The sequence below is a fragment of the Puma concolor genome, chromosome B2 (assembly GCF_028749965.1).
Source record: "Puma concolor isolate L17-30 chromosome B2, mPumCon1.1.hap2, whole genome shotgun sequence".
Lineage (NCBI taxonomy): Eukaryota > Metazoa > Chordata > Mammalia > Carnivora > Felidae > Puma > Puma concolor.
The window spans coordinates 33,316,197-33,337,829 of record NC_141671.1 but is presented as its reverse complement, the minus strand read 5'-3'; the positions used below and the strand labels follow the sequence as shown (position 1 = coordinate 33,337,829).

General features: G+C 57.4%; 1 protein-coding gene across 3 annotated transcripts in view; it reads right to left on the bottom strand.

Annotated features, from left to right (window-relative positions):
• Nucleotides 1-21,633, bottom strand: part of ITPR3 (inositol 1,4,5-trisphosphate receptor type 3) — a 67,372-nt gene that overhangs the window by 19,934 nt on the left and 25,805 nt on the right. For 2 of the 3 annotated variants that reach the window (XM_086706613.1, XM_086706611.1), the window contains exons 3-25: nucleotides 19,575-19,696; nucleotides 17,607-17,693; nucleotides 16,838-16,996; nucleotides 16,548-16,646; nucleotides 16,125-16,208; nucleotides 13,660-13,806; nucleotides 13,355-13,450; nucleotides 12,701-12,751; nucleotides 12,385-12,527; nucleotides 11,277-11,376; nucleotides 11,035-11,195; nucleotides 10,271-10,412; nucleotides 8,641-8,802; nucleotides 7,907-8,079; nucleotides 7,206-7,325; nucleotides 6,669-6,851; nucleotides 5,508-5,759; nucleotides 5,272-5,416; nucleotides 4,595-4,736; nucleotides 3,943-4,142; nucleotides 2,613-2,742; nucleotides 2,037-2,094; nucleotides 776-941 (exon numbers count right to left, since the gene is read on the bottom strand). In XM_086706613.1, coding sequence (XP_086562739.1) covers nucleotides 776-941; nucleotides 2,037-2,094; nucleotides 2,613-2,742; nucleotides 3,943-4,142; nucleotides 4,595-4,736; nucleotides 5,272-5,416; nucleotides 5,508-5,759; nucleotides 6,669-6,851; nucleotides 7,206-7,325; nucleotides 7,907-8,079; nucleotides 8,641-8,802; nucleotides 10,271-10,412; nucleotides 11,035-11,195; nucleotides 11,277-11,376; nucleotides 12,385-12,527; nucleotides 12,701-12,751; nucleotides 13,355-13,450; nucleotides 13,660-13,806; nucleotides 16,125-16,208; nucleotides 16,548-16,646; nucleotides 16,838-16,996; nucleotides 17,607-17,693; nucleotides 19,575-19,696 — 3,122 coding nt within the window. The remainder of the gene's footprint in view (nucleotides 1-775; nucleotides 942-2,036; nucleotides 2,095-2,612; nucleotides 2,743-3,942; nucleotides 4,143-4,594; nucleotides 4,737-5,271; nucleotides 5,417-5,507; nucleotides 5,760-6,668; nucleotides 6,852-7,205; nucleotides 7,326-7,906; nucleotides 8,080-8,640; nucleotides 8,803-10,270; nucleotides 10,413-11,034; nucleotides 11,196-11,276; nucleotides 11,377-12,384; nucleotides 12,528-12,700; nucleotides 12,752-13,354; nucleotides 13,451-13,659; nucleotides 13,807-16,124; nucleotides 16,209-16,547; nucleotides 16,647-16,837; nucleotides 16,997-17,606; nucleotides 17,694-19,574; nucleotides 19,697-21,633) is intronic. The other variant, XM_086706612.1, reaches the window with a different exon arrangement.

Below are 21,633 nucleotides of genomic sequence, written 5' to 3'. Positions count from 1 at the left end.
CACTCCTTGGCATGAGCTGCCCCATCACCTGGCTTCAGCGACTCATTGACTTGTGCTGCAAAGGCCTGTCACTTGGTCACTCGGACCCCAAATGCAGGACAAAGCATCCTGGCATCACTGAATGCTGGCTGAAAGAGGGTTCTGAACCTCGGCTCCCACTTCGCTCGCTCTGGTCAGTGGGTAAGGAGGGAAAGCTTCCTGGGCCTCAGTGTCCCTCTAAAAAAACAGGAGAGTAGTAACCACGTTGCCAGGGCTGCCCCGAGAATTCCATTAACATGAGGCCAAGGCTCAGTGTCTGGCACACCCTCGCTAAATGCCAGTCCCGTTTCCCAGGGAGCTGTCAAGACCACACAACATGGCGAGGACACAACCAGTCACCTTAGTGAGGGCTGACTGCACGCCGGGCGTGATTTGAAGCACTTAGCAAACGTGCACATGGTGTAGTTTGTTAAACTATGAAGTGCCATCCACATCATAAAAAGTGACAGGCCTTGAGTCAGGCTGAGAGGAAATAAAGATGGCCCAAGACTTGGCCTTCACCTTTAAGGAGCTCAGCAAGGCCAAGAACCCCAGAGAAGCATCTTGAACTTCCCCTGAGCTGTGAGCATCTACGTCACGGTCAACCCCCCGGTGCCCAGCACAGGCCAGCGCCCGGCCAGCGCACCTGCCTGCTCGGTGCCAGGGCCAGGTGGTCCTCTGGCCACCCCCCCGGGGAAGCCCCCTTGGGCCTCCTTCCCCCTCCCCAAGGGCAAGGGGGCTCAGACAGGAGCAGCACCTGCTTGAAGGTGTGCATGGCCTCCTGGCGCTGGCTGAAATGCTTGAAGAGCAACTGAAGGGCCCCCGAGACCAGCGGCGCGTAGTCGTGCATGCTGAGGTGGATAAGCACCCGTAGGAACATGCGGCCACCCTCGTCGTCCACCTCCAGCATGCTGCTTGTCTTCCTGCAGCACAGGCGAGGGGAACGGGCGGCCCGTGAGCTCCCTGCCGGCCGAAGGGAAAAGCGTGCTCCCCGCCCCCCCCTCGGCAGAGGCAGCGCCCAGTGCAATACTTGCTGAAAGCAGTGATGGTTGCTCACCAGTTTGTAAACAGCCACTGCCCTGAGCTCCCTGAGTGATCCCTGGGTTCAGTCAGCCGAAGCGGCGACTCTTCACACGGGACCCACAGACACCCCCCAGGGACTCGCAGAGATTGGCCGGGGCCGTGGACAGAGGGTAGGCAAAATCCACGGCTTTGGTTTTACCAACCTCTAACTAAAAATGCAGCATTTCCTTCAGTGAGAAAAAAATCAGCACTACCTGTGATTCGGTCACCACTACATATCACAGATGTTTTCACATCACCTTATGGGTGTTACAGAAATCGCGAAATGCCAGGTACGTTCATTGCCACTTGGAAATCGTGGTACTAATTATAGCCCTGGCCCAGTTTGTTATCTAATGTGTTAATAAAAAGGCCCATATCTAACTGGCGTGTCTAATTTGTTTTCTTCAATATTTTGATAGCTGTATCTCAAAGCACTTGCTTTCCTTTGTAATTCACGTGCTTTATTTTATGAATTTAAAAATGCCATGCTGAGCAGGGGTCCAAAGGCTTCGCTAGATCCCAAGAGTGTGGCGTGGAAATGGTTAGGAGCCCCCAACCCCCAGGAGGAGCCCTCCCCCTCCAGCCCTCTGTACAGCGGGCTATCCCCCCACCTCCCCCTGCTCCCCTCCAGCTACCTGGTCCAAATCCCAATGCACAAACAGGAGCACAACAGCCCTGGGTGAGGGCAGGGGAATGACCAAGATGACACTAAGGTCCAAGCGGCCCCTATATCACTGGGGCCGGGGAGGCCTGACAGGGCAAAAGCACAAAGCCAAGGAGACCCCCGGCGCAGAGCCCGGCAAAGGGCTGCGGGGAGTATGACCCAGGAGGAGGGGCCAGCCCCAGCCCTGGGAAACCCAGCCTTGGAGACCCCAAGACAGGGGTTCTCACACCGTTGTCAGCATCACCCAACCAACCCCACACACAACCCCCCACATCAACTCTGGCCTCACCCTACTCCAAACATGGCCTCCGCCTGCTCCCCGATGCGATCCAGGTTCATGTTGGCAGCTGTGGGGAGCAAGAGTAGGCAGATGGGGGCAGGTGGCCGGTCCATGCCCAGGAAAGATGAGGATCACAGGGGGAGGGAGCAGGCAGATCCCCAAACCATCTCATTCCCTGCACTTGTTGGGTAGCAGCCCCACCTGCATGCTCCTTCTCAGAGCAGCCCCACCGCCCTGTAGGGGTGAGCAGGGTTCTGAGCTGGGCATCCGGAGACCTGGGTCCTGGTCTGGTTCAGCCTCTGACTGGCTGTGACCTGAGGCAAGTCCCCGCCCCTCTATATGGGCCTCAGTTTCTCCATTTGGGAAATAGGATGATCTCTGCCTTTGCCTCTTACCATGGCAAATAAATGAGATACTAGGGAGGAAAGGCCTTTGCAGGTTGGGAAACAGAGGCAGGGCTGGGGATCCAGCCCCAAGGTCTCCCTCAGCCTCCACCCCACTGATGTGTACCCCTGGGCGAGTCACATAGCCTCAGCCTGAAGGCGGGGGAAGGCAGGGGTGGGGAAGGCAGCGGTGGGGGCTCACTGGTGGAGTCGAAGGCCGGGGCTGTGCCGTCGGCCCCGCTGTCCTGCATGGGAAACACCTCCACAAACTCCTTCTTGAAGACGGACAGCAGGTAGGAGATGCGGTAATCCAGGCGGACATTGAGGATGAACTGGAGAAGTGGGGAGGAACGGGGTGGTGATTGGACTGAGGTCGGAGGGCCAATTGTGCCCCGGGGGTGGGGGGAAGGTGGTACCCTGAATGAGCTCTAGCACTTGGGTATCTCAGCATAGACGTTCCAGATGCTCCAGCATTATCACAACGTAAAAAATCAAGACTCCTCTCCCCAGGGAGGTCCAGGGTGCCCTCTCCTCCACTCTTGACCCAGTGATGAGGGATGACACCTCCTCTCCAAATTAGGCAGAGACACCCCCTGCCCCGTCCCAGCCCACTCAGCTCCTCCTTCCCAGGCAAGATACTGACGGGAAAGAGAAGGAAGCTCCCCAGGCCCAGAGGCCGACTCTCATCCTCCAATCTTGCTCTGCCTGGGGCTGGGGGGGGGCAGGCGGGTGGAGAATTGAAGACTGAGGGGGAGCAGGAGAGGCCACTGTGGGGTGAGGGGTGAAGACACAAGGTTTGAGGACACCCTTGACTGGCCTCTATCCTTATGGGGCACAGAGAGCTTCTGGCCATACCCCAGAACACAGATCTGGAAGCCCTTAGCCCCTAGATGAATCAGAATCCCCCTCCTCTGACTCCCCTCCTCTGACTCCCCTGACCAGGCCTTGCCCAGACTGGGTCCCCATGGAGGTCACTGTATTACCCTTCCCGTCCTCTGCTGACAGTAAGGCAAAAGCAAGCAACCACTCCTTGGGATCCTACCAGCCCCTTCTCCAAGTGTTACTAGGGGGTCTCCGACAAGACTCAGAGCAGGAAAGACTATATCTGCCTCACCAGGAAACGGCTCTTAAGACTCTAGCTCTGCTTCAGAATCTCTGTGTGATGGCAGGAAAGTCCCCTTTTCCTTTCCTCATCTGTACAATGGAGGGACGGAGCTAGGTCTTGGTGCACCCCAGAATCACCCGGGGGGCTTGTCACAGCACAGGCCGTGGGCCTGCCTCAGAGGCTTCTGATCCGTAGGTCTGGGGCGGGGCCCGAGAACGTGCATTTCTGAGTTCCCTGGTGAGGCTGAGGTTGCTGGTCCAAGGACCACACTTTGAGAGCCACTGGGCTACACAGCCGATCACTGTGGAGCCCTCCAGTACTGGATCTTATAATCTGAGTGGGAGTTCACCCCACCAACCTTCCTGTCCCAGGCTCCCCTCTCCTCCCCTATTCCCAACACCTCCCACCACTGTTCTGGCCCAGCCACCTGCAAGATTTCCAGGATCTTCAGCTTGGTCTCCATCACCACAATGTCTTCATTGTCCTCAAACTTGCTTCGGTCCAGTGGCTCAGTGGCACCAGAGCCAGCAGGCAGGCTGGGGGCGCCAAAGACAGACTGCTTTCGGCTTAGCACCATGGTGGACATCATGTGGCCCACACCCTGGATGGACCGCCGCACATTCTTGCCTGCGGAGTGGGAAGCACATGGGGATCACAGGGGGCGCACAGCAGGACCCCTCGGTCTGACTCTGTCTCTGTCAGCTGCAGGGCTAACCCAGAAAGCCTTCCTGGGGGAGGTGAGCTTTAAGCCAAATCTGGGCAAAGAAGGGATGGCCAGGGCAAAGGCGGCCATCTGACAATAGATGGCAGGGCTGTTCTCCCCCACCTTCCCCATCTGATGGGGGCCCCTCAGGCAGGGCCTGTGTGTCTCCCCTCCTCCCTCATCATCTCCCCTCAAGACCAAGATGCCTTGGAAGGCAACGCCCCCAGGCCCCGGGGTCTCCACAGAGCCTGGACAGGAGCCCCTCTGGTCCAGCAGAGGCCAGGAGGCAGGCTGCACAGGGTGTTGATCAGAGGACTTCTGGCACTAGGAGGAGATGGAGAATGCCAGGGGTGGGGGTCTGGCCACAAAGCCTCACCGCCTGAGTCATCGTAGGCCTGTAGCATGGCCGGGGGCCCCTGCACGCAGTCGATGATGCCCAACAGAGTGCGAGTGAGCCGCAGCAGCTCACTGAAGCTGTAGAAGCCGAAGTAGATGAGATTGTGCGCCAGGCTGACCACCTGCGGGAGGAGGAGGCGGGGCCGAGGTGAGTGGGGTGGGGCCTCGTGAAGGGCGGGGCCAGGGCGGGAAGGTAGGGCTGAGCAGGTGTAATGAGGGTGTGACTAAGTTCTTGGGTAAAGGCAGGATCTCGGGGAGCCTGGACACAGCCACCCTTGTGCCCTAGTGGGCTGATAAGGAAGTGAGGCCTACAAGGAAGAATACTGTGCCAGGGGGGTGGGGGGCGGTGGGGATAGAGCGGAAATGCAGGAAGGTGGGGGGGTAGCTCCCCACAGGCACCTATGAGCCAGGTGGGGCTGAAGGGGTGCATGGACGAGGGGGAGCCAGCCCTCTCCCAGGTAGCAGGGGAGAGGAAAGCCTCCCACTTGGGGAATCCCACTGGTCCACGCAGTCTCCCTGAACTGGCTGGGGCACTGAGGAAAGGTGGGGGTCATGGAGCCCCCAACGCACCCCAGAGGGCAACTGAGGCCTAGTGAGGAACCCCCCGCCAGAGCCCCCCGCCAAGCACCAGCCCCCCCACCCCCCTGCCCAGCCAACCTCAAAAGTGAGCTTGTTCTTCTCCTCATTGGCAAAGGGCACGGCCTCGCTGACCACATTGTTGAGGTAGTCCTCCACGAAGTCCATAGTGCTGGCAAACTTGTTCTTCTTGTCGTCTCGAGAGGCGTTTAGGTTGGAATCATAGCTGGGGGGCGGAGGCAGTGAGGCATGAGGGTCCGAGAGATCCTCCCACCCCAGCCTCACTCGCCTGGCCCACCCTCCCCTACCCATCTCACTCCTTGATGGTGATGGCTGTGGGGATCTCAGTCCAGAGGCGGGCGAATTTGACGGGCGTGACCAGCTCCTGGGGGTCCCTGTCCACGTGCACGTGCAGCATCAGGTGGCAGAAGGAGGCGCGTAGGTCAAAGGGCAGCATTTCGTCTGCCATACACAGGAAGATCAGGTCAACACCCAGCTGCTGGGAGATCTCGTCGATGGCCAGGTACTGGCGGTCCAGGCACATGCGAGCAAAGAGCTTCAGCTGGTACCTGCAGGGAGGGCAGGGCGGAGGGTGAGGACACGGCAGGCGGGGGCCAGCTAGCAGTTGGAGGGCTACTAGCAGTTGGACCTGAGCAGGTTGAGAATTTGGGAAACCGGCAACGGGACGTAGGTCAAACCAGGCATCTGCCCACATAATAGGAAGGACACGATTCTGAGTGAGCACGGTGAAAGGGAAAACAGCCTGGAGTTTTGCGTATTTGCAGCTCTCCCCGCTCCTTGCTGCGGAGGAAAGGAGGAAAGCACTTCCTGGCTCAGCCAGCCCAGGTCTTCACAGGGAAGAGGGCTGGCTGAGTGACGGGCTGGGAGAGGAAGGGGAGGGAAGTGCGGTAGGGGGACCAGCCTGGGCAGAGCGGGGGGTGCAGGGTGTGAGCCCGGGAGGTGAGAGCTACAGAAATGGCGGCTGCAGGCGACACTGCTCTGCCCCAGGGTGGCGGCACGCCCTCGGCTTCCTGCTCAGAGCCCTGTGTTACCTGCCGTGGGCCCTGGCGACAGATGGCCCACCACTAAGGATGTGTGAGCTTGGGCAAGTTCTTTAACTCTCTGTGCTGTCGCTCCAACTTCGAGGGTAACAATAGTCACAGGGTTACGGTGGGGCATCAGTGAGTGGCCAGGTCACTTTGAACAGTGCCTGGTACATGGCCCACATTTGATACGTGTTACCCAGTATCTCATTTTCTAAATCAATAAGTTTGGAGACAGGTTTGGGTTTCTTTCAGGCCCAGTCACTGTGCTGAGCTCTTTAGCTACACAGTTGCCCTCACTCTGCCTCCCTGAGGAAGGCTGCAAGGCTGCTGGGGCTCATCCCCAAGCAGGGACTGGCTGAAGGCCTTCCGAGAAGGCCCAAGGGCACGGGTGGCATGGCACGAAGCAGGGGAAGGAGCTGGCCCCGGACGCACCTGTAGTAGCTGAGCACGTTCTCGTCATGGGCATTGCCGGCCCGCGCCTCCTGGGCCAGCTGCCTCACGCTCTTCTCATGGTGCTCGTTATTCTTGTCGGTCCAAGTGAGCCACACCTCCTCCTCTGAGTACTCGATGCTCAGGTACTCGTGGGACTGGGCCATCTCCTTCACCGGCCGCAGCCTGCAAACCAGGGCCACCCATCACAGGGAGCAGGGGGCTGGGGCCGGACTGCGTGCCCACAGCCCTCCCCGAGCATGCCCAGCCACACGGACCCCTCCTGGAGCTTGGCTGAGTGCCAGCTCAGACAACTTCCTCAGGCCACGCCCTTCTCAAGGACAAAGGATCTGGCTCATTCCCCTAGGCCTCCCTCCTCACGTAGCACCAGCACAGGGCTGGGCACCCAGCAGGCAAGGGCACATGTCTGCAGACCGCGAGGGTGTCAGTTCTAGCCGACGGGGCCCAGGCTCCAAGGCGGCTGAGGAACAGGGCAAGGCGGAGCCCTGGATGTGGGCAGGAGGCAACGCAATGGCTCACTCGGTCTGGATGAGAATGTCACTGTTCTTGGGGTCCAGCACACATTTGCAGATGAGCTCTTGGGTGACAGGGATGGCGATGTGGTTGGACACACACAGGTCAGAGAGGTAGTCCAGGAACCTGGGGTGGTGACAGCAAGGAGGGCCAGGGGGCTCAGAGGCTGGTCCCTGGTAGGGATAAAGCCCAACGTCCTCCTTCCCCAGCGGACGGCACCGGCTCCCTAAAACCGGTTTACTGCTTCTGCTCCTACCCCAAAGCTTGGGGTATGGGCACGATGGACTCCCAGCTGCCCAAGGAGAGACAGTCATGGGCATCACCCTGATCACCTGGGCAGGGGGGGGAGGGTAGCTGGGGGTCCAAGGGGTCAGGGTAAAGGAGGCACAAGGACAGGAGTGATATTCAAAATATTTAACAACTGGTTCAATACGGGCACCGACTTTGTCACCAGAGAAGGGTCTTGGGCCTTCTGCTATATCAGGCATTGACCCTCTTCTTGTTAGATTGGGCCAAATTTTGGAGGGGTCCCAGAGAGGGGCGGCAGAGGCCAGGGTCTCAGAGAGGTGGCAATTTACCAATGGAGGCAATAGTTTTTCACTATTTGTAATGAGCAGCTACAGTGGACTCTGTGCCCCCGGAGGACTGGCAAGGAGAAGGGCATAGGTGCAGTGAGAGGGTGGGGGGTGGGGGGTGGGCGGGCTCACCTGGGCTCCCTGTTCTTCCGTACGAGGCTGACGAAGGTCTCCACCTCGGTCTTGGTGATGTGCTTCTCCAGGAGCTTGCGGTTGTTGTGCAGGAGGGCAGTGATGGTGTCTTCTGCCAGGATGTCATAGCCGATCTGGGACTGCATCATCCCGAACTGTTTGGCGATGTGCTCCTGGGGAACAGACGGGCTGAGTCGTGGGGAGCCCGGCTCTGCTCCAGCACCCCACCCTAGCCCTGGAGACAGGGGTCCCTCCCACAGGCGGGGGACCCCGACCCTAGCAAGGTGGCAGTCTAGGAGAGGAAACTGGCACCGGGCAGAAGAGTAGGTTTACGTAATCTAGTTCTTCAGCTCCCAGCCTGTCTCCCTACCAGAGTGAAGCCTCCACAGGGGAGGAAATTATCGGGCAGGACCGGCTACATAATTTGTGGGGCCCTGTGCAAAAACGAAATAGCAGGACCTTTCTTCAAAATTTGAGAATTTCAAGATGGCAACCACAGAGCATTAAAGCCAGCTCGAGGTCCTTCTCTGCACACCCATGAAGCTGGCCGGGTTGCCTGGTTCCCTACGGTATCCCCGGGGCCTAAAATGGTGCCTGTCATGCAGCGTGTGCGTGCCTCAGAAAATATTTGCTGAACAAACAAAAGCAGGAGTGAGCAAGAGAGCAAGCCAGTGAGCAGGTGCATGGGGAGACCCCCGGGGCCAGGAAGGCTCAGGCCAGGGCGAGCAGCGCACCTGGTTCTTACGGTAATCTTCCTGGGAATGCCGCAGCACCCGGTAGCAGAGGCGGAACATGTGCTGGTAGGGGGCATTCTTCTGGTCTGACAGCTCCTCCAGCCGCACCAGGGGGCCCTCACCCCCCTTGTCACGGAAAGGGGCCTTCAGAATGCCAAAGATCTGGAAGGGCAGAGAGAATGAGAAGGGATCCCCCTATACCTGCCTGCAACCCTCAATATCCCAGAAACCCTCAGCCCCAAACTCACTCTGCCCCAAAGCCACACCACCATGAACCCCAAAGCTGATTTTAAGCTGGACTGAGACCTCCAAGCCCCCATCAACGGCCCCTCTTCCAGCTCTCACCCCCTTCTCCTGGCCAGGATTCCAATGCTGGCCTAAGCCCACCCATCCCCACATGACTAGTCCCAGCTCAGATCCTGGACCAGGCTCAGCATCTGGGGGAAGAGCTCATGGCTGCCACAGCTCAGGGGTCTGAGGTTAAGAGAAAAGGCAGGTCAGGCCGGTGTGGCCAGAGGTCTCCACCTCTGGTCTCAGTAATGTGCTTCTCCAGGAGCTTGTGGTTATTGTGGAGGGCGGACACAGCCTGCCTCATCAAAACAATGTTAATGTAATTTAAAAATTTTTAAAGGCAGGGATTGGGTGAGGGTTCTGTTCTAGAACAGAAACCAAAGAAATGCAACCATATGGAATGAGAAAACCTTCACTGGATCCTGCTTCAAAAGAAACAACAACAAAAAAAACCTTTAAAAGAACATTTTGGGCGAAAAGTAGGGAAACTTGCTATGGTTTGGGCACTATTACCAATTTTCTTAGGTGTGATGACAGTATTGTGTTTATCCCAGGAGATGCACACTGAAAAACTTAGGGGTGAGGTGCGCCCTGTTTGGAAACGCAAGGGTGGAGGGACAGATGTATAGATGCATGGTTACGTAAAGCCAAACCGGCAAAATGGTAACAAGTGCATTCAGGCAGTGGTTGTATTCACTGTGCTATTCTTTCAGTACTTTCTCATATTTGAACGTTTTCACAATAAAAATTTAGAAAGAATATTTAAAGTAATCTCCACACCCAATACAGGGCTCGAACCCACAACCCCGAGATCAAGAGTCGTGTGCTCCACTGGGTAAGTCGGGTGCCCCAGAGAAAAAAATATTTTTAAAGCACAAGTTCTGGGGGCACCTGGCTGGCTCAATCAGTAGAGCATGGGACTCTTGATCTCGGGGTCATGAGTTCAAGCCCCATGTTGGGCATGGAGCCTACTTAAAAAAAAAAAAAGCACAAGTTCTAGACCCAACATCCTGAGTTCAAATCCTGGCCCTGCTGCTTCCTAGCTGCAAACTCTCGGTCAAGTTACTCCACCCTCTATGCCTCAGTCTCCTCACGGGTAACATGGGGATAATAGTACTACCTCCCCCAGGTGGAGAAGATCAACTGAGCCAAGGGCACTGGTACGCAGTCAGTGCTCAACAAATACTCATTTTGGAAAAAGGGGTGATGAGAAGCTGCAGACACAGAAGGTCCACTACAGATGGGAATGGCTCCTGTCCTGGACACCCGGCCCGGTCCCCAAGGCCACTGCAGGTCCCAGACGGGGTCCGCCCCATTCCCCACGCCTGTGCACAGGCACCTGTTTGAGGATGTTCTGCTCGCGCATCAGCTTCTGCCGTTCCCGGTTGGGCTTGGTGACCATGATGTCCAGCACATTCTGCCCATTGTTGGGCACATCGCTGACGAAGAACACCAGGTCCTCCAGCAGCTGGATGACAAACCTTCACAAAGGGACGCCAGGGATGACAAGCGTGAGGCACCGACCCTGGGAAACACCCCTGGGACACACCCGTCACATGCCCTTCACGGGCAACCAGCCCTGCCTGAAATACGCTCTCATCGAGTCACCCGCCCACCCTGCTGGCCAAAGCACAGAGCCCATCATCAGCCTTCAACTTCTCTCCCCAGTTTCACGGCTCTCAAAATGGCTCTCAAAACACACTCCTCGCCCCACCCGCCCTGGATTCGAAAGTGCCCCCAAGACAAAGAATCTCATTACACTTCAGTCTGGAAAGGAACAACTGGGCACAAGGCAGGGTGTTTGATGTGAAGGGCTCCGCATTTCTGCCCTGGCCCCACCACTGATTAGCTGTGTGACCATGGACAAGTCTCTTAACCTCTCTGAGCCTCAACCCATCATCAGGGTTAGTTCTGGCAGTACACAAGCAGTGAGGCAAGGGCCCGGGTCCACCAGGGCCTGCAGAAACCAGTCCCCACCTCTGTCTCCCCCACCCCAGCCATGCCTGCCCGGCTTCTGCTTTGTGACTCCTTCGTCCATGAAAAGCAGACCCTTGGAGGACAAGGCCTCTCAGGAGACCTCGATGACCCTGCCCTGCAGCCCACCTGCGGTCATTCTGGCTGATGAAACCCTCGCTGAGTTTCTCCACGGCACTGGCCAGCATGGAGCTGGCATCGTTGGCAAAGTCCAGGTCCCGGATCTCAGACACTGGAACTGACACGATGGCAAAGGCTTCCTTGTCCTCCTTGGTGGGGCAGGTGCCCAGCTGCAGGGACAGGGGTCAGCAGGGCACCCAGGGACGAGCTAAGGCCCCAGCCCCAGCCCCGCAGCCCCGGGCGCCTCGCACCATGAGCCGAATGGGCCGCTCTTCCTCAATGTCGATGGGTACGTTGGTGCTCTGGATCCACGTGTTGGTGCAGAGGTGCCGCAGCCGGACATAGGAGTTCCTACAGGCGGGGCCAGGGTCAGGGCTCAGGGATGGGGCGTCGGATCGCGTCCCGGCTGTCTGCTCTACCCCTGATGCTCCACATCTCCACCTGACTCCACACCCACGGGACAGGGAACTGCTCCCCTCCAGGCGAGGAGCCCAAGCCAGAGAAGAGTGACCAGCAAACAGCCCCCAGGCCCCCTGCTGCCCTTACCGAGGCCCACGTGCCTCACCCGCACTCCCCAAAACCGGCTTGTTTGTAAACTTGGAACCAAGACTCATTTGGACAAATGGAACCACTTAGACTATTTATCCCACTTAGTGTCAAGACGCATGTGTTTCATAGCGGAAACGCTCTTGTCTCTGATTATGAAATATCATTACCTTTCTGAAATGAAAAACAATCTGAATCTCAAAATGCACCTGGCCCCAAGAGTTTCAGCTAAGGGATCGTGGGGGCCTGTAGCGACTCAATTACTTCTCCCATGAGTCCTGTTGATGGGTAGACTTGATATTCCCACTTCACAGATCAAGAAATCAGGGCAAAGTGATGGAGTAAGCTGCCTGAGGTCAGACAGCTAATAAACACTAAAGCCTGATGGACACCTGGGAAGTTGCTTGATGTTATGGCCCAGAATCTCAGGGTTGGGGGAAGAACTTAAAGATTGGGGAGCCCCGGCCCCACCCAGTACGCCCTGGACAAACTCGTGCAGCCTGAGCTTGAGTAGGCAGACCAACGGGGGCAGGTGGCTGATAAAGATCCCTGGAGAGAAGGCATTTTGATAAAGCAACTTGCATGAGGCAGCATCCACACGCACAGAGCCCAGGGCCAGGCACACAGCAAGCATTCATTGGTGGTTAGCTGCCTACAGCTCTCAGAGCTCCATCCCCAGAGGGACGGGACATGCAGGTCCTGAGGCCAAAGGACCTCAGGAAGACAGAGGAGTGTGGGATTCAGGGAGCTCAGAGACAGGATGGCCCAGCCTGGAGACTCCCGTCAGCCCCCAGGCACATGGCACCTACTCACCTGGGCACAAAGGAGTCAGTTTTCTGCAAGGTGGTGGGGTCCAGCTCAAAGAGGGAGGCAATGTCGTTGCCATGGGGCACAGCCACCAAGCGGTACTTGATCTTCTCCCCAGCGTTCCGGCGACCTGCACGACCCTGAGCACGCTGGGGTAAGGACCCCCACTCAGGCAGAGGCCCCTCCCTCCTCTCAGGCACCCTGAAACCACCTGGGGTTCCACCTGAGAGGCCTTCTCCCTCCAGCTCACCTCCCAGGGTTTCACGGCCACCCTCCCGTGGTCCCTCTTCCCCCGGCCCCAGAGCCCTACTTTGGTCCTCACCATTCCTGCCGCCTTGGACTCACAGGTATCGCCTTTGTAACTGGGGTTCTCCTGGACAGAGACACGAGATGGGGAAGGCTATTGGACACTGAGCTATGCTCACATGACCCCAAAACAAGGTTTACCCCAAAATAGCCCTCACCCTCCCAGGGGCACCCACCACAGCACTTAAACCCAAGTCACTAGTGAAGAAGCCACCAATGAGAGCCCCCAGGCCTTGCCCTTCATTCCCCTCTCCGTGGACACCCACAGATGAACACACACACACACACACACACACACACACACACACACAAATGCTCCAACATAACCAGCCTGCATATTCTGGACAGACATGAATGTGGAATGTAAGTTATACAAGGGCTGGGGATTTGGCTCACCGTTGTATCCCCAGGGCCTAGACTAGCTCCTGGCACATAGCAAAGGCACAGTAATACTCATTAGTATACTCGTATAGACTCATATAATACTCAATTATATACATTCATGCACTTACTTGATAGTATTTGTTAAATGCAAGAGTGCAGATAAACCAGTGTCCACAGTCACGTGTGTCTGTGTGTGCAGACGTGCAACAGGCACACACGCTCACACATGTCCACATGCACACACACCCTGAGCCCCCAGGATGCCCCCCTCTCCCTCCCCACTCACCTCGGCAGCCAAGTAGTTGCCCGTGGCCAGGTGCTTGAAGCGATACAGGCCATTCCAGTGACCGGCTCCTCCACGGCAGGGGTCATGGTGGACCACCTGAGGGGTGCAGGGGTGAGGCAGGAAGGAGGACTGGCCAGGGAGGGGTGACCCTGGGGAGGCCTGGAGGAGTTTACTCTGGACACCTGGAGAGCTCTGGGTGAGTGGCACCTGGACACCCCACCCCCACCCCAGCTCTACCCTCCAGGGGGATGGGGGAAGAAGGGGGGAGCCCAGGGCTGGGTCCTGGTTAAGACACAAGCTCTGACCTCCACTTCCCAGAGGGCATTGGAGCTGGTGGCCGAGGTGGCGGACTGGCGCAGCGTGGTGCGCAGGAACACCTGCAGCTTGCCCTTATACTCGTCACACGTCAGGAACTTCTCCTGCTCCGCATGGAACAGCCGCACCACGTCTCCCTGTAGGTGTGGGTCACGGGCTCAGGACGGCCAGCCCCACCTGCGTCAGATGCAGGAGCGGCTGGCCGGGCCCCCGTGGCTCCTCCCAGAGCCAGCAAGCAGAGGGTGAGATGTGTACTGGGTCCCACCAGCGGGTGGCCGGGGCCAGGGGCTGGCCCCTCAGCCGGGCACTCTGCCCAGATCCCAAATCCAGGATGTCCAGATGACTGGGGTGGGACAGGCTCTTATCCAGATCCTTCCCCAGCTTCCTATGTCAAACCCACCCTTGACTGTCTCCTTCCCGGATTTATATCTCTAGAAACCCCACCTGACCTCTAAAGGCCAATCTCGAGTCACCCCCTCAATGAAGGCAGGAGGGATGTCACCTTCTGGGGCCCTTCTAGGCCCATGGCTGCACCTCCCTAGGGCCCTTTCTGCCCGAACATGGGTAGTTCTTGCCCATTTCTTCTGCTCCCACAGGAACTAGAACAGCTGGCTTATTCGTCTCCGAAGCTTTGGACACAGACACCAACTTTGGGTCCTGGCTCTGCTTCACAAGCTGTGTGACCTTGGATAAGTTCCCTAACATCTCCGAGCCTCAGTTTCCTCTCGTGTACAACGGGGCTACTATGACCTCCTTGCAGAGATTGCAAGGATTATAATTTGTATAATGGAGTCACGCTGCGCGCTTAGCACGGGCCAGCCTCTGCGTGCCCACCTCACGTGGACTTTCTCACCTCCTCCTCACACTGACTCCCTGGGTACATACATCGCTATCCCCACCCTACAGGTGGAGAGGCTCAGGCACAGAGAAGGTAAGCGTCCTGCCGAGGGTCACAGAGCTAGTGACAAATGGGACATGAATCCGTGCTGCAGCTCCAGAGCCCTTATCTTTCCACCACACTTCCTCCGGCAGCGAACCTACAACCAGCGGGTCGTCTATTACCGTCTAGTAATATTATATCTATTACTCCAACCACCAGTTGCGACCACTAACAGCATTATCTGGCTTCCCTACCACTGCGCTGGACACAAAGTTCTCAGTTAACACCTGTGGAGTGAACACACGAGTGAGTAACTAGACACAGATTATGTCAGTTGCTTTGGCAGAATCTTGTGACCCTTGTATCCATGAGGCGCAGGGTTGAGAACAAAAACAAGGGGTGGACTTTGCACACTCAGATCTCACTTCCAGGTTGCCTGGCACTAACATCAAAGCCATGACAGATTCACCGAAACCAGTCCAGGCAGCACCACGGGGTTCGACCTGATGATGGTGCTTCATTTTCTCAGTGCCACACAGATTGGGGGCTGGAATGTGTAATCGGAGAAGGCTTCTGGGAGGAGGTGGCACACAGGCTGAGGCTTGACTGATATGTGGATGACGCGCAGGCTTCAGGGAGAGACAGAAAGGCATTTGAACAGAGCGTGGGTGAACTGGAAAGAGCCTGGGAGACGGGAGAGGGAGAGTGATAGGCTGAGGCAGCCTGAGGGGGGCAGGAAAGTCTGATGGAGCAGCCTGGCTGGGAACGGAGGGTCAAGGGAGCCACTGTAGGCTTCTATGCAGGGGAAGATGCAGGGAACACAGGGCAGCCTCCTTAGGGGGCTGCTCTCGGGCCTGTCCCCTGTCCCTTTAACAGATATCATGGTCAGATGCCTGCCAACTCCCCTAGCTGAGGAGCCCCACCCTCTTTGCTACCCCCATATCTGCCCCTCCCAACTGCCCCTCCACATAGAACCCACACCCCAGTAGGCTGGTTCCATCCCCTGAAGCCCCACTTGAACCTCTGGATGCCTGGTTTTCAGGGCTTGTCTAATGGTGTCTCCAGCCCTCTTTCCCCCTTGCTCTGGTCCCTCCCTAAGTCGTTGCCGCAGTGTTTCCCAGCAGTACTGTGTGCCCTCCAAGCCTGTCTGGAATAGGGGCACAGGCCCTGACTCAGCAGCCTCAGGCCCTTGCCCAAGAGGGCATAGGGCAAAGGGCAGTGCACCTGGATTGGATCCATGGAGCAGGCGTGGGGGAGGAAACAGAGTGCTCAAAGGATCTGGCTCTCCAAGATGAGGGAATGGGGACCCCTATCCACTGACACACTCTTAGCAAGAGGAAAATTCAAGGCTCGCCAGGATCCAGAAAAGATGGAGACTGAGGCTGGGAGGCTAGAAACAAAAGATGGGGTGGTCCGGTGGGTGGCGGCGGGGGGGGGTGGGGTACGGAGGGGAGGGCCTGACAGAGAGCAGGGCTGGGTAAGGGTAGGTGAGGGAAAGCAGAAAGGGGGACCTTCAGGGCCGGTCTGGGCAGCCGGCAGGCAGGTGGCAGTGGGCAGTGGGCTCCCAGTCCTTACCCCTTTCAACACCTCCTCCAGGTGGTCTCGGAACTGCATGAACAGGTTAATCTTCCAGCTGGTGTTGCAGTTCACAGAGTTGACCTGGGGAAGGGCAGAGAGAACCCTGATGCCAGGTGGACCGCCAGCGGTTGGAGAGTGGGGCATGAAAGGCCCGGTGAGGGGGTGGGGGGAGGACCAGCCCAGCTCCCATCAGAGCACAGAGAGGAGGTGTCTTCTCGAAGCCAGGGCCCCCAGGCCCCAGCCAACTGCCCTGGGGCTGCCAGCCTGTGGGGCAAAGAATGGGGCAGACATAGAGATCCAGCTCACCCAGCTGGCCAGGTGGGAGTGGAGGAAAAGACCATGGTGGGGAGGGGCCCTTCTGTGCCCTCAAGGATGTTCAGACGCCCTTCCACTGTGGGCTGGCCCCACCACCTCACTCACCTCCTTGCAGCCAGCGTTGTCACTAAGCTCATAATTGCTGGCATGCAGAGGCTGCCCGGCGTTGACAGGATTCAGGATCACCTTGTCCCCCACCACCACCTATGGGGACAGGCGGAACAGGGTGAAGGTGGGAAGGGCCAGGCCTCCAGGCCTCTCCTTGGTCTCAGTCTGCCCCTCTGAGAAACGGGCACGACCTCATCCAGTCTCCACATCAAAGACCCTGTCGAAGCCCCTCTGGTGCTGCGGCCCGCACCTCCCACCAGGCCCCTCCAGCCGGGCCCTGTCCTTACATTGTCCCCGTTGCTCCGCAGCTTCCAGAAGGGCTGGATGAAGAGCCAGGAGCCCTCGTTGCCTGTTGCATCCAGTGTCACCCGCATGGCATTCTTCTCCAGCAGGGCTGGCAGCCGCTTGTTCACTGTCAAGTACTTGTTGCTCTTCATGTGCAGGAGCTGGGGGCAGGCAGGGTGCAAGTGAGGTCACCGGGCCCCAGGGGGCCAGCCCATCGAGGACGGGGACTCTGGGCGGCCCACTGGACCTTGGTCACAGCTGGACACACATACAGTGTCAGATACACAGACATAAACACACGAATTGAGACACGTGCAGTCACTCACGCACACATGAGTGTGTGACACACACACACACACACACACACACACACACACACACACACACTGTCAGGAGCCTAGGTGAACACAAAAACAGCTAGCATTTCTGAATCCTTCCCATGTATTCATTCCCGTAACCTTACAACTACCAAAAGGGAAGTAATATCATTGGCCTGATTTTGCAGATGGGGAAACAAAGGCACTGGGAAGTTAAGTAACTTGCCCGCGGTCACAGAGCCAAGATTTGAACTCAGACCATAAGGCTCCAGCGGCCGGTGACCACTGTGCTGGAAACACACCCACGGACACAGCTACTCAGGCCACACAGAAACAGGCACACCCAGAAGCAGATATGCAGTCACAGGGACACGCCCCAGAGGGCATGTCAGCTGGCACCCCTCTCCCCAATGCCAGCCCAGCCTCTTCAGGGGGGGATGCAGGTGGGTCTCACCTGGATGACACTGCCATACTTCACGACGTCCCCGTGCACCTTCTTGTTCTCCGTGTCATTCTGCTTCTGCTCCATCTGGGCTGCGTGCTGCACAGACACACGCAGAGGTGGAACGCAGGCTCGGAAGCCGGCTCCTGGAGGGCCACATCCCCCCCCACCCACAGGTGTGCACACACACACACAGCTTCTGGCACTGTACCCAGTGACACCCCCCCCCAGAGGCCATCTAGCCCATTCCCTCCGCAGGTGATGAGGGACTGAGACTCAGAATGCAGAGGGGCAGCCTGAGGTCAGACAGCCTGCAGCCCAGGGACCCAAACCCCGATCCCCTGCCCCCTCCCCCCATCTGGAGGAGACATGCCAGCAGGCCCTTGAACTCCCTGTGCCGTCTGACACTGCCAGCAGACAACCTAAGCTGTGCCTCACTACCCCCAACTCAGCCAATTCCTGATGCCCCCATCACGGACCCCTCCCCCAGCCCAAAAACCTGACAGACGCGCCTGGTGCTACTTCCTCCGCCTCCTTCCCATCCCCCTCCACCCCACTCCTCTATGATCCTCCCTCCCAAAACTGTGTGTGCTCCTAGCCACTGTCTTCACTGGTGGCCCAGATCCAACTCTGACAGATCCAACACCAAGGGCCTTGAGGGTTTGGCTGGTTTCCCATTAAGGACACGTTTTTAGGCACTTCTGTCACATTAGACTGGAGGCTGCTTAAGGATAGGCACTGTCTCCTCCATCAGATTGGGGGGTCCTAGAGACAGGGCTCTGTCTCCTCCATCAGACTGGCACTCCCTGAAAGCACTGGCCCTTCTACCCGGTTCTTCTCCTCAGTCCCTTCAGCCAGGCCTCACCATGGAGGCTGGGGCAAGGGTGGCTGTTAGGGAAACTGGCCGTGTACCACATGATTTCCCATAAACCCACAGTGTGACTACACATGTGTGTGTGTGTCTGTGTACATGTAAATGCCCGACACCCAGGCCAGATCTCTGGTTCAGCTTTGGCGTGTGTCGCAGCAGCAAGGAAGCCTGTGACAGCCCAGCCCAGGAAGAAAGATGGGTTATCTGTAACAGACCTCAGGCAGCCCACCCTCAGCCCCCTCTTTCCAGCCCAGTTCATAGCTATGGGGTGAAGCCCACTCTTCCCCCCATTTTACACCCACCTCCTCAAGGAAGGGGACACAGGGAAGCAAGGTCTATGGGACAGGGGCTGGGACACCAGACCTGAGGGAGGGTCTCAGAAACAGAGTGCCAAGCTGCTGACCACAGCCAAAACCTCGTACTCTCTTTTTCATGGGGACTGGGCCCTGAGGTCTGTCCGGAGGGGACTGCTAGGATGTCAACTGAGCCACTGCCCCCAAGAGGTCCATGAGCAACCACCAGGCCTCTGCACTGTGCGCTGTCCCTGTGTCCAACAAACCCAAGGTGAGTCAGAGATCTGAGGGCCGTTCAGGCCCTACTACAAACTCACAGGATGAAAGCACGGACTGCCCAGCCCCCTCTAATGGTCCCAGACCCAGCTCTATAAAATGAGGAAGGAGGTTAAGACTGGTTTTCAAATCAGGTTCCCTGGAGCCACTGTCATCAGGGGCTACTGGTAACTCCAGGTACAGTTGTACAGGTTGTTCACTGCACTACGGCGTCCAGCTGAAGGGCTGGGTGGAAGCTGAAATCCAGTCCACCTTTCACTTACTGAGCCATGTGCCCAGGGCATCAGGGCTATGCCAGCCTGGGGGAAGGAGCACCTTCTTCTAACTGGCACAAAGGGTCATACAGACAAGTGGATCACTGGGAAGGCACTGTACTTCCTCTCTCTTACCTCATTCACACCCACACATACCAATCTCTTGCATCCTGGGGTTTCCCACTCAGCCACAGGGCCCCTCTTGGCTCTGATGGGCAGCGGCCCCCGTGTGTGCACCCGGATTCCTGAGGCACATACACAGGTGCATGCCTGTGCGCATACACACCTGTAACTTTTGTAGCAGCACCACGTCAGCGATCTTCTCCTTGTCCTGCTTCGTCTGTTTGGCCTTCCAGTACTGCTTCTGGGCCGAGTAGCGGTTCATGGGACACACCTTGAAGAGGCAGTCTGTGGTGGGGCAGGCCAAGGGAGGGAGATCAGTTCATGGAGGGCTCAGCCTACAGCCCCACCCCCCAAATTCCACCTCCACTCTCCCCATCCTCCTGCCCCACTGGGATGGAGAGGTAGTGGTAAGAAGGACCCAGAAGAAGTTGGGGCAGGTGTGAAAGCAGGATCCCAGCTGGGAGGCAGACGCAGGCCCTCTTCCCCATGGGAGATTTATCAGAGGCTCTCAGGCCCGCACCCCATGCCCTGTCTGTGCCAGCTTTTGTGGACATCGGTGGCTGACAGTTCATACCTGCATCCTCCTCTGGCCCACTGCCATCTTGCCCACAGATGCCTGGGAAGTTGCATCCCTCTCCCTCCCCACCCCCAGGAGCAGCTGGCACAGACACAGGATAGTCTGGCCTCTGGAGATGACTGTCCGCAGTGCTGGTCACTCCCCAGCTCCCTGTACGATCCGGCTGACGCTTCTGTTTGGCCTGAAACCACATCCTTGCTTGGCTCTTCCCTTGCCCTGAGTCAGTGAGGTCTCCCCTGAGACCCCTCTTCAATAATTCTTCCTGTCATAGGCTCTGCTTCCAGGGAACTTGACCTAAAACCTGCCCAATCAAAATTCCAGAAACAGGCTCATTTTTACTCTTTTTCTTTTGGAAAGCAGATGAAACACTTATGATTTTCATAAGCCCCCACTCCAGAGAGGGCATCAGATTTTTCTATTTATCAAAAGGAAGCATGAGTTGAAAAATCCTATTCTAAAGTGTGGTGGGAGGGGATCGGGGATTCTGGGTCATGGTGACGTGCTGGCCCAGGCGGATGGACCCACCTGACAACAGCACAGGCTGTCCTGTGAGGCAGTGGGTGCCCCGTCACAGGAGTGAACCACACCCTGGACAAGGCGCTGGGCTTATGGTCTCTAAGACCCCTCTCACGCTGCAGTACTGGGCCTCTCCAGCCGCATGGAGCCCAGGACAGGGATGGCTGTGCTGGAGAGCCCCTCAAGCCCTCTCATCTACCCTCCAAAGGAAGGCTAGGTGCCTGCTCTGGTCAAACTGGTCATCCAGCCCCCGGCAACTAAAAGCAAAACTGGATTTTCTATCTAGCCCATGAGCAGGCAGAGGGCCCCTGGTGCCATCAGGAAGACAGACCGAGTGAGTCAAAGACAGAGGGAAGGAAAAAATGGCAATTCTATTCGTAGATGGAGCCGCCAAGGCCTGCCCTGCCTAGCCCACCTTGGCACCACCAGCATGAGGGGGCATCACTTCTAGAAATAAGCGCTCAGTTTGTCGGAGAGAGTATGTCTTTACAAGGAACTGCTTAGCCCTCCAGAAGAAGCTCATGTGTCACCGCCTCCCAGAAGTCCTCCTGCTTCGTCAGGCTGGGTTGGAGCTCCCAGGGCTCCCCAGGTCCCCCGGTTACCACATCGATCGCACTGCCTTGTTAGAGGCCACTGGTGCCCAAGAGAAGTCAGAGAAGTGGAGCATACCAGGAATTGTTTTGGAAAATGGGAGGGTGGTTGTCCTGATAGAGGTAACAGCTGGCATTTAGTGGGCAGGACAGGGACGCTGGACACCTGCACCATAAAGACTGTCCGGCATGACTCCTGCCGAGAGTGTCCTGCCACACGCGTGCAGGTGGACAGCTGAGGGCAGCACTCTGGGCCCAGAGTGGCCCACAGAAACACAAAGTACTTGTTGCACAGTTTTTAGCAAACACTGAATTTTTCAGGAATGCGACTCGTTTCGAAACTGAGGGAATTTGTGTTGTTCTTTGTGTTGCTCAAACTTGACCAGGAGCTTTTTGCTGTTTCAGAGAATGCATCACGCTCATGGCCGTGCCAGATGCCTGCGTTTGTGGCTGCCGTCTTCATGATTCACAGGCAAGCTCTGACTGCTTCCTTGGGTCTTCTAGTTGTGCCCAACATCGACTTCTAAAACATATACTAC